Below are 12380 nucleotides of genomic sequence, written 5' to 3'. Positions count from 1 at the left end.
CAGGAATGGGAGGTACAGCATCAATACATTGGCTATGGGAATCACAGGACAATTTCAATTGGAAAGGACACCTGGGATCCCACTGAAGTGTGGGTACAGACTGCAGCTACCCATCTACAGCTGATGCTGCTGTGGGCAGCCTTCAGTCAGTCACTCTGACAAGCAGCCCAGAACACTTCCCTGCAGATGCCAGGAAGGGCCATTGAGTTTGCAGATAAAACCAGCTAAGACTAGAGAAGAGGTGGGAAAAAACTTGCCCAATAATTCAGCACATGAATGCATGCTTATTGTTTACAGTGAGCCTGATTTCCAGGCAAAGACTACTCTAGAGAGAGCAACATGGGAATACTTTCCAAGCAACTGCTACCACCTGAATTCCAGCTATTCAAGTAGAAAAAGAAGACAAACCCTTGTGCAGGTGCTCAAGGTTTAGCAAGTCACTGGGTTGATAATGTCAAGATTAAAGACAAAGCACAAGATACAAAACTAACAGTGTCTGGAATCTTCTCCTGCCAAAGTGCACACACTTTAGCCAGTGCCCAAGATGCGTGGTCCCCAAGTTCTGGTGTGGCCAGGAAACTCACCTGTGGCTCTGGAGGAAACAGGGCCTTGGAGAGGCGGTAGAGGTTGTGAAGGTTGAACTGGATGCTTGTATTGGTGACTCTCAGCTCATGCATATTTGTGGAACTGTCCCGTGGGCAGATATCGCTCTCTCCCGAGAAAGGAGACACTGTGATTGTGTTCTTCAGCTCATATTGGGGCAAATTGTCAGAAATCCCTCCATCAACATATCTCTGAAATCAAGACAAATGCAGTAATCTTCATTCTCACAACTGATCAAGCAGCTATTTTACTCCTTTTCCTGTTTGTGCCAACAACTTGGGAAGGAATGGAATACATCCCCCAGCACTGGAGGAATAAAAACCAGCGATAGCACAGCTGTGTTGTTTATAACAACTCCTTCTGCTATGTGCTTTTTCTTGGTTGAGTGTGCTGCTCACAAACGTTCCATAAGAAAGGCATATTCACTTGTGTGACTGCTGACTTACAACTCCTATGTGGTCTGACTGCTGTCCAATTAAATAATAATACACACCAACAACTACCTGCAGTGCAAATTAGCACTGATCTAAGCTGTCACACTGTGACATTGTGCCATTTTTCACTTGTGTTCAAAATGAATAAGCTCAGACACAAGTCCCCACTGGCAGCAGGTTTGTTACCTGTGAGTAAAACCAGCTGATTTGTTGCTAGTGGGCTTATCGAGCAGCAATCCCAGCACATGCATACACATTGGGAATCTACTTGCTGTGATGTGATAACAGAGCACACGGGACTTGGGTTTTGCTCTTAACAGGCACTCTCTTATCAGAGAATGTTCTGTACTTCTGTACCATAAACACATTTGTGTTACCCTTGCAGGAAGGGCAACCCCAGTAGTAGGTTCTCAAAACATTCCTTGGCTACTGTAATTGCATAAGGAGCTGAGCAAGACGATCCCTATCACAGGTTTTGGCAGAGTAAGTAACATGCAAAAGATAACAGGAAAAGGATGTTGGTCAAGCCAAAAGAGAAGGAAGCTGGGGGTCTTTGCAGAGCAACAACTCCAGCTCTTGTGAACCTCAGTTACCGAAGAGCTCTGCTGGTTTCATATCAGGGTTGATCCTGCAATTTGCTGCCTGGATCTGTTTCCTTCCTACCCAAACATAAATCATGATACAGGGGCTATGCAGCCCCACTAGTAGCAGCTGTAAACATCTTTCAGCTCTCTGCTGGGTGAGAAGCTGAGCCAGTAGAGGCTAAACCCAGGCAGAGCACAGAAATGCTGATTGAAGGAGGAGGTGCTCCATTCTGCAGCCTGCTTCTTCTTGTTTCACAGGCAGACTGACCACCAACATTGCTCTTTTGCTGCACAATGCCTAGGAAAACATCAGATGTGTGGCCTGGAGGCTGCTTTGCATTTTGTTCTCTTGCTCTGGATGGCGGACAAGACAGAGACCTCAATCAGCTTCTCTGGGCCTGGGGAACAGTTCACAGGCTCAGGGGCTGAAAGCAACTAAATTCAGCTATAGCAAGCCAGCTGCCATTGATGCAATAGGGTCAGGGTGGACTGCACATTCCCTTCTTGGGAGGAAAACTAAACCTCGGGGCTACCTTTGCAAAGAGCCTACAGCTTCATGGGAGACAGCTTGTGATTACAGTGGTAGGCTACAGCAGCCCAAACTCAGAGGACAGGATATTTTATCCTCATGGCAGCCCTTGCTCACCAAACACTGTGTCAAGACAGGCACTTAGAGACTCCTACACCACCTGAATTTGGACAGTGAAGAAAGTGGAAGGACAGGACAGATTAAACTCAAGGGTAGAGTACATCCTCTCAGAAACACTAACACAGCTTGCTCTCAAGATGTTTTCTGACAACAGAGATGCCAACAATCAACAGAACTCCCTCCCCCTTCTGAAGTGGACATCAGTTCCCTAAGCCTAAAGCAACCACAGCAAACTGCCACTGTCATCCTCTTCCCAAAGCTGCTCCACTGAGAGCCAGACTAGGCACAGCTAGAGCTGGAGACATCTGCCTGACTCCCTTTGCAAGGATGAGATTCCAACATGCTGAGTGGGACCAGAACAGAGCAAAGCAGGCAGCATGCACTTTTGTTTCGAGAAAAAGGAGGTAAGCTTTAGTGTTGGACAACACTAGTTTTGCAGTAAGGATGCAGAAGACACGTTTCCCTGAGGGTGGCAGCATGATTGCACAGATGCCATTAGAAAAAAGGCTCAACTCCAACAGAGCTGATTGGCAAACCCTTCTGACTCCATGGAAATCCAGGAGTACACCTGCACACCCCACTCTTCGGTCCACTGCTTGCAAGCAATGCTGATTAACATTCCTCAGTAGAGTTCAGCTGCCACTTTAGATTTGCCTGAACCTCCAGTAGCCCAAGTGTAACCACTCTCCAGCTTCCTGCAAAGCCAGAACAGCCCAAAGCCACAGGCTGGAGCCACCAGCTGCCTGCAGCACACGCAGCAGCAGCAGCTTTAGGGGATGGTTCATAGACTGGGGTGCCCACTTCCATTCCCTTATGTCATCCCGTGCACAGGGCCCCTCACTCACATGATTTGACAATCAGCTTTGTGACCCCTGCCAGGGATTCATCTCACCCTCATGCTGCAGATAATTCACAGCTATTGTGTGTGCTGACAGGTCACTTTTCGATTTCTCAATATTTAAGTTGTTGGGGTTTTTTAAACGCCCCTGCCCATCTCCATCAACCATTCCATGAGACTACCAGATCTCAGAGAACTGAACACTGGAAAAAATTTAGGAGGAAGGCAAAATATGGATTTTGCACCTTGCACACAGTAACATTGCCTTGAAAAAACACTGCCTTGTGCCAGGCCAGTCAGTTTATTCTGTGACAAATACAGTCACCACAGGCATGCTGAGAATCATGCATTTCTGTTTCAAAACCATTTCCCAAGTTCATACCCAACCCAAACTAGCCTCTCACCTCATCTGCAATCCCCCTTCAGAGCCATGCTTTTCTGGGGAAGAGGTAGGAATTAAATTTCCTCATCTCATATTTCCTCCCCACCTTCTCCCATGAGAAGTGATTATCCCTCAGTGTGCCAGGGCAGCTGCACATTCCAGAAACCCTGATGTTGTACACAGTTTTGGAATGGTGAGATTTTTTCCTGATGCACACTGACCTGAACTGGCCCCCAAAGGGGTGCAAGGCAAGAGCCACTGCCATGGTCCTACCAGCTGAAGGGAAAAAGCCCTGGCAGCAGCTGCTGAGCAAATACCAAACTATTACTGATTCTGTCACTTCTCTGAAGGGCTGGATAACACTGGACATCTCCTCCAGGTCATTTCCCTGACCAACATGCTTGCACAAGACAAAACCAGCCAAGCTGTGTATTATGCAGGAGCAAAACTGACCTCACTTTTAGGACACAGGTAGCAATCAGAACAGATTTGATGCTGTGCTCTGACAGACAGAGACACTTTGGTCAGATCACTTATGGTAAATCAGGGCACATATTTTATAACAGTTCTCTCTCTCACTTTTGACTGTGTAGTTTGCAAAATCCCTGCCTTTTAATGTGTTCATTAACCTGTGTAGACAAGGGAAGCCAAGTTCAACCAGGACACCCTTAAAGCATGACTGCAATATCCAGAAATGCTGCAGCTCTGCACAGCTTTCACGTATTTTCATTTCTAATATGCAAACACAGAGGGAGAGATTGCTCTTGGGCAGCCTTGGACACAATTCTAAGAGAGCTCTGGCATGCAGCAGAGCATTATTGTCAGAGAAAGGACAGGAAGAATTCCATGGAAAAAAGGGCCAGTATCCACACCACTAGTTAAAGCCCTGCACAAAGTGTCAGGACATGGGAGAGGGACTACACTCATGACTTTTATCCTGGGCCAAACTTCTTTCCACATGCAGACAGCTGGAGCCTCAGTGATGGAAAGTGTTGGACCATACAGCCATGAGAACACTCTGCTAAGCCAGCCAGCCCTTCCCCAGACTGCATCTATTACTATATGTTAAATCCACTGGTCTTCAGGACACTTATAGTCAACTGCATGCAGCAGTGGAAAGAAGGCCTATCCACTGCTGGAAGTTGTTTATTTGGGAATTTCTTGCATCTCTTCAGATAAATGCTGCCAGCAGGCAATAACATTGTCAAAACCTACTCATTAGTATGTAATTTAATGAAGGATCATCTTAGAATCTTACTTACCACTCCACGCAAGGTTGGAGGTATCAGCCCACAGTAGACAGGGATGAAGGTGCTGCAGATACAGGCCTGAGGGAGAAAGAGATCCAGAATCTAAGAATCAGATCAAAGCCTACTGAAACTATTACTGTTCTCAGAACACCATGCTGGCATGTGCTGACAATTATACTCCAGTACTAAGGACACTTGGAGACAAAGGCAAAACAAAACTGCACAGAGCTCCTGCCCAGCCCTCTGCAGTAAGAGTCCATTCACCTGGATCAGTTCCTCCTTGGAATTGAAGTCTGACAGGATCACGTTTTCCCCATCAGAGACCCGTGTCAGGGAAATACCCAAACGTCCTGCTGCAACCTCATGCCCATTGTCTGGCACCATCTTGGACACGGACATCCGAATGGTTTTCACCATGTTGAAAGAGGGGTGGAGTGGGCCCAAGAACCTCTTCCGGGCTTCTTTTGACGCCCGAATAATGCTGGCACCAGCCTCACCTGCAACGAGACAAATGCACCGTGAAATGCTACCCAAACCAGTCTTCTCCTTTACAAAACTAGGCACAGGAAAGCCTCATTCCCAGCCTTCCCCAGAGGTTTCTTCCCATTGGTTAATACAAACTCAAACCAAGAGGTTATTTACAGGGGATGTTAGAGAAGTCATGGAAGTCTGCTGTCTTGGGCCTCACACACCCCTATCACAAAGAACCACGCTCCTCTTACTTATGTTTGATGAAGTCAAGGAAGATCATGTGCATCTGACTATTTCTCACACTAAGGCCTCACACTGCTTTTTAGATTCCATTGCACTGGCCAATGCAGGGCTGGTGAAAACAGACTGAGAAAGAAAACAAGGCTGATACTTCTACAGTTTTGAGCTTATGGATAAATCCACTTCAAAACATATTCCAATAAAACTTTTCTAGTAAGCATCTTTTTCCTGACAGGAAAACAAATCATCAGCCAGTAAGCAGAAGTGCCAGAACAGGAAAGCTGGTGCTTTCCAGCTAAGTGATCCCAACTGCTGTGAGTGTCAGCCACATCTCAAGTGAGCAAGAGGGACTAATGCTCCATTAGGGAATCAGAGACTTAGTTCCTCCTGCAGAGGCTCTGGCATCCCATCCCTTCCATATCCAATTTCACAGCACTAAACTAGGCCCTGATAGCAAGAGGTCTTGTGAAGGAATGCTTGCTTTACCCTTTCACACAGTGTCCCAGCTGGGTTTGAGAAGAGGAGACATCCCAGCTGCACAAAAGGGAAGGTATCTGCTAAGCCCATTATCTCAGTCACTCAGAGTTCCATCTGGCAAGCACATCAGAGCTCTAAAATAAGAAAAAAGGGATAGAAGGAAGCAAAAATACAAAACTACAGCACCCAGCATTTTCCACTGACTGACTGCTGCCTCCACATACATCCAGCCATGATGAGATCCAATAGTTCCTCTAAGTACTAGCTAATCACTGCATTCCAAGGAGTGTCAGGAACATACAAGTGAGAAGAATATGAGGGAGAGAATTAGAGAAACCAGGAGAAAAGAAGCATGCTTTTACAAATGAAGACTCCTCTCCAATCAAACTGGAGGTCATTTCCTGGAAAAGGATGAAAGACTACCAGTTTAAGCCATCTGGAAGTCCCCTCATTTCGCTCTCCCACTCAGTTTCTCAATTGCAAAACAAGGCAGCAAAATGAAAGAACTCAAGTTAGACCCAGGTTAATAAATACAATGGAGATAAGAGCAACAACCCTCAATGCTATGTTGACACATCCCAGTCTTTTGCAATACACGTGTGCCAGCAACATGTTTTCCATCAATGCAGCCTGGGAACGTGATTCTGGGCTTAGGAAACCCACCAACACCAGTAGCTCAAGCACGCAGAGAACTGGACCCTTGAACATGACCAGAGATTCTGAGGTCAGGATTTTAGGCACTGTGAGGTAGCAACTTAGCAGAAAAGCCAAAGTTCCCCCTCTGAAGCAATTTTTAGCCCTCTAATCCCAGTCTTCTGTCCTAGAGCAATGTTTAGCAGTCTAATTCTGATCTTATTTACTCAATTAGCAGTAAGCCATTGAGCCCAGCCTGTTTCAGATAGTAGCCACATGGTTCAACATCGTTCCTAACACGGAAGAAGTCAGCCCCACAGAAATACACTTTATAATCACTGAGACATTCGCACTCAAAACGCTCCCTAAGACACCTTCATGTCTGTCAGGGGGAGGAAAAACACCAAAAGAAATTGCAATCAAGCAAAAACTGAAGGAATCCCAGCCCAGCACCTTACTCACACAACCCCATAAAGGAAAATCCTCTGCACTGAGTGCCTTGCAAGGAATTGTTGGCTTGGTTGAAACCCCCATTGTGGGGGGGTGAGTGTTGAGCATGCAGCTGAGGGGAGACCCCTGTGTGCAAAAGCTGTACTGGGGAGAGTGTGGATTATCCAGGAGATGGTGCTTGCTTAGGGAACGATGCTTTCAGGCTTGGCATCTCAGTGTGCAGAAAGATGTGACAGCAATACTGAAAACAACTGCAACTAATGACTGAAAAAAAAGTGAGCTGGAAGGGGTTTGGGTTTTTTTAACAAAAACAGGAGAGCAAAGTCCTGACTATGCCAGCAAACAGCATTTGAGGGGAGCCCCGAGTTGCAGCTGCCTGCTCTATCAGTGTTTCATACCCAGGAGGGTAAAGTGAGATTATTGCTAAATAGCAAGTTCATTCTTTGAATACTTTCTGGATTTTTTTTGTTTTGGGTTCCCTTTATACATGTGTGCATACATGCATACCCACAGGAGCTTTGAGGCACTTCTGTTTAAAGACATCTGTGATTCTGTTGGACTTGCTGAATCACTTGCACCAAAGCTGGATGTGGAATTGCTCTGTGGGAAGGCATGGGCACAGGGTGGCCTGAAGTACCACCAGCTTTCCGGGAAATAAGGCCAGCTGAGGGGTCAGCCAAAGAAACCAGGTTTATGTAGCAAGATCCATGACAGATGACAAGTCCTCTTGGAAGTATATTTGGGAGGAGAGAAAAGAAGTGACAGTGTTTTAATCCTGTTACTACCAGAAGTGCTATTCCAGGAAAACCAGCTCAAATTCTCTTTGCAGTCCGTCAGAAGGAGCAGCTGAATTAGAGGCAGTCAAGAGAGACAACTCCTACAGGGGTCAGCCAACAGCTCTCAATTATTTCTAGGACTAGTCCAGTGCCAGATGCAGCCCTTAGGAAAGATTCTCATTGTTTTTTATGGATCTAGTGATTCAGGACACAGAGTCATGTGAAAAAGCTGAATTAAATTTGTATTTCCTTATTGAGGTATATACCACGGGGCAGAGGCAATCCCTAGCAGTTAGCAGTGTTTGCTGTGAAAACATTTCATTCTTCTCACACCAACCAATTAATTCAACACCTTTCCCTATATTATTAAGGCAATATCCCTCAAAAATGTTGCAATAATATATGTGGAATATTTCATTTTCATTAGAAAACCCACATTCCTCTTTACCCCACCCCCAGCAGTGCCCCACTGGGTGTTGTTATACATAAACCCAAGTACTGCAGGGCTATTGCCCTTATCTGAATTTCAGCTGCGATGACGCAAAGGAGCATCACTCAGTTATGTCCTGAAACACCCTAACATGTCCCTTGTCAGAAAAGACAGGCCAGCTGCTCCCCACTCTTCTGATTTGTCATCTGCAGTGGCTGCAAGGGGCAAGGTAGTGGCACCCATGGGAAAAGCCTGAAGGCAGCTGCTAGCTCACACTTCATTTTTAAGCTGTATCAATCCAGGCTCACATTATTGACATAGGGTTAGACTGCTCCCTTTAACAACTGACTTTCATCTCTATCAGTCATGCTCAACTCCAAAATAAGCCAGTAACTAAGTCTGTACTGGCTGGCAGCCCCTAAACTCTAACCTGAAAAGCATTCAAGCAACACATGCTATTTATAACTGTAAACAAACACCCCAGCAGAGTAGCCTGCTGTTATTCTGCCCCTGGGACAGCAGATCTGAAGATGGATCACCTAAAACTGTTGCTAGCCAGGCAGCTGGGGAGACCCTTAACTGCTGTTAAGAGCTCTGGGGTGGAACAGAAAGGCTACTCCAAACCTGTGCAGTGCATGAGGACGAGGAGCATCGCAAAGCCTAAACACTGCTCGACAGGAGAAGTGGAGAAGAAAGGTCTCTTCAGACTGACATCAGCAGCAGCAGGGCTTTGGCACCAAGGGCACCATGATGGTCTCCTCTTAAGCCACATGTTAGATCATATTGGTATCTATTTGCCAGCCAGTAAAATCACAGATGACCCATGAAGTATTTCAAATGGAAAAAAGTGCCTAAGACACGGACAAAAATAGGAGCAGAGCAAGCTAAATAGGGGGAAGGGCATTCTGAATATTCAACCGTGCAGCTCACCCATGACACTGCAGGTCTCTCTGGGAGAGCTCTGTGTCAGCACAAAGATCACCTGTGGCATGGACATTCCCACTCCCTACCTAGTGCAACAGTAAATAGGATACAAGCCTAAAGGACAAGTTCTCCCACAGGGAGGGAGAGCTAAGGCCAGAGAGCACAGAGAGCTGGTGGATATAGGGGCAGCACTCTGTCCCTGCTGGCAGGAAGCACAGAGAGGTCACACCCCAGACTGCAGATGCCATAACTTGCCTGGACTAGTGGGGCAGGCAGGAAACTGCAGATCCTCACTAAACCTGCTTCTCATTCAGCACCAACAAATGGACTCCTTCCTACACATCAGCAACTCCTCCGTCCTCATTCCCATTACCCAGGTAGGGCTCCAACTGGTCCAACACACCAACAGCTTCGAAAGGAAGCCAAGTAGCAGAAGGAAGCACAGGTACTTTTGCTATTCCCCCAGGCCCTGGACAGCCCTATGCCTTGTTCAGTTTGGAATCACATGACCAAGCTATTTTGACTGTAAGATTTTCAGGACAGGAATCCTGCCAGCCCTGTGTACTGTAACCAGGGACCTCATTCCAGAACTCCTTCAGTTCTGCTCAGCTCTCTGTTCCAGGGACGTTTGTGTGATACTCAGCACGGATGTCCCTTTCAAGAGTTCCCAGCTAAAATCTTCACATTTTGCTTTCAATGCAGCTGGTTGCTGAACACTGCTGGAATTCTCATTATCCCACTGGTAGATCCCAGTCTGGATGTAAATTTAGGAATAGGATGAGTCAGAAGGAATTTATTAGCATGATCTTCCCCAAAATTATCTTGGTTGCCCATCTCTTGCTATTGGCAGCTGTTCGGTGCCACATATGTGCAAGAGCTAAAAGTCAGTCTCTGACAATGAGCAGAGGTTTCAGGAGAGCTCTCCCATGTTCTTCCAGGGCACATCCTTAAGCTGCTCCAGCTCAGCAAGCACAGCTCTTGCACTTGCTTCTTTTCTAAGTACCAAGAGTAAGCAATGCACATGCTTTCCTGCCTGGTCTCTCCCAGGAGATGATACAGTCCTAATTACAACACACTCCTGTCACCAGCCCAAAAGAAACCTACAAAACTATAAACAGAATTTTTCAAACTGACATCTACAAAATAATTAACAGAGAACATTACTGGGTGTTTCCTCACGGGTAGCTCAGATCATCATGAAGTGCCTGTTTGTTCATCCCAAGGAGCAGTGCACAGCAATGTGCCAGTGACCCAAGGACAACCCCAATTCTTGTGGGCAATAACCTCAGTTTGTGAAAGATCCCACTGCTTGGGTAGACTTCTGTTCCACTTTCCACACTCATGCTGAAGCAAGCTGATTTCCACTTATTGTCCCATGAGAGCAAAAACCAGCCAACATTTCAGCCAAGCTAAATAAAGGCCAGCTTGTCCTGAATGGAAACCTGACCCAAGATGTTCTCTGACAGTCCATCAGAGAGGCTGAAGAGATGTCAGAGGGGGCCCCAAAGACAAATCCATGCCAGCAGGAAATAAAGAGCAATGTTTTACAACCTGCCCTTGTTAGAAATGCTCAGGTGATAGGTGTACCCCATTGCTGGTGACAACTCTAACTTCCATCTGAAATCCTGGACAGACACCTAAAAACAGTGGCTGTGGAAAGAATATCCCTCACTGGCCAGAAGTTGTACAACTGCCACTATTTGACACAAATAAAAAGCACCCATTTTCAAACATTGGAGGCTGGGGGATGGCAGCTAGCAGTGAAGTCTTCAAAAGCATCAACTCTTTCCTCATCTGTGCACATCCTCCTGTAAGCCAGTTTGATTGAGAAACAGCATGTACCAGAACAAGCTGTTCCTCTGGGACTTCCCTAATTTTTGTTGTTCTGATGTATATTTTTTATTTTATTTAAGGTCTTGAGTCAATCCTCCTCTCCAACTATTTTGGTATCAGGTAAGAAACAGTTCAGCTCACTTGGCTCCAGATAAGACATACAGGAAGGAAACTTACTTTTGCTTTTGGGGATACCTAGGAGGTAAACACAACTCCCCTCACAACCACACCCACTCAGTTTACAGACAGTCCTACTGCTTGACCAGCTGTTCCCCTGTGGCAAGATCAGGGGCTCTGTGCAGGGATTTAACCTCAGAGTTCAACAAACAAACAATTTTGTAAAGGAGAGTTCTTGGAAAGCCTGGCCACCAGGGGTACATAATGGTGCTTCTCCCCCTTTGCTCGGGAATGAGAGACACTGATACCTACTGGAACAACTCCTAGGGATCCCTGTTAGACTACAGTCAGCAATACCTATTCTGACCTTACAGGTAGGGCAAGGGCGAACACCAAGAGAAAAAGACAGCTTTTCAAGAAAGGCCAGCTCTTGCAGCCAGAGGCAGATACTAAAAGAAGGGCTCAGCCCACAATACTTCTGGTTCAGATTCTTCACGCTCAGCATTGCTTAGACCAGAGACACAAACTGTTTAGCCCAGGACACACTGTGCAGCAGGAGGGCTACATAAATTCAGATCATTTGCAACTGCTTCAGAACCAGAAGCCTCCCTCTTAACATGTTTGTCCCAAGATGTTTGCTTTTCTATTTCAACTTGGGGGATTTGGGGCAGGGGGAGCTGTCAGTTATGCTACCTGTTTAAATAACGCCAAACCAAAAGGAGACACTTTTCCCATTTGAGCCAAAAGATATGGTTAGTGTGCTCTAGATACTGGTTAATAGATGAACCAGAGCTATTGCCACATGCTAGATATGAGGAACATAAGATGAGGATCTGCTTTAAGTTGCCAGGGTTTTTACCTCTTGCACAGAGCAGCTCACGAGGCAGAGCGGTGACTGCCACATGCCCATCCATCAGCTGGTACCTGCAGGGTAGGACCCTCCTGCAAACCCAAGTGCAGATGCACCACTCATACCTCACCTTAAGGCTCATTGTTCTGCTTTGCACAGAAGCAAACAGGGAGAGCAGGCATAAGAACTCACAGGCTTGATGAGGTCTCCAGCTAAATTTTTGCACTGGACTTGATGAAGTGTTGGCACACCAAAGCCTTGCCAGAACTGCTGTTGTGCAAGCTGAGACTCGCTTTGTTTCTGCGGTCAGGACAGGAGCACTTATTTTTGCAACACAAAACCAAAAACAGGGCAGCTGCTGCTGTGAAACAATTGATAGGAAGGGCAGAGGCAGCTCAGAGCAGGCAGCCAGCCAGGATCCCTCTGTCACAACCACAAC

The 12380-nt window shown here is 46.4% G+C and overlaps 1 protein-coding gene across 1 annotated transcript in view; it reads right to left on the bottom strand.

The window, feature by feature from the left end:
• Window positions 1-12380, bottom strand: part of PNPLA2 (patatin like phospholipase domain containing 2) — a 28860-nt gene that overhangs the window by 8418 nt on the left and 8062 nt on the right. The window contains exons 2-4 of the mRNA XM_005419506.2: window positions 5005-5237; window positions 4753-4818; window positions 585-794 (exon numbers count right to left, since the gene is read on the bottom strand). Coding sequence (XP_005419563.1) covers window positions 585-794; window positions 4753-4818; window positions 5005-5157 — 429 coding nt within the window. The 5' untranslated portion in view covers window positions 5158-5237. The remainder of the gene's footprint in view (window positions 1-584; window positions 795-4752; window positions 4819-5004; window positions 5238-12380) is intronic.

This window comes from Geospiza fortis, unplaced genomic scaffold, assembly GCF_000277835.1.
Source record: "Geospiza fortis unplaced genomic scaffold, GeoFor_1.0 scaffold66, whole genome shotgun sequence".
NCBI lineage: Eukaryota > Metazoa > Chordata > Aves > Passeriformes > Thraupidae > Geospiza > Geospiza fortis.
This window is presented reverse-complemented; position numbering and strand designations above follow the sequence as displayed.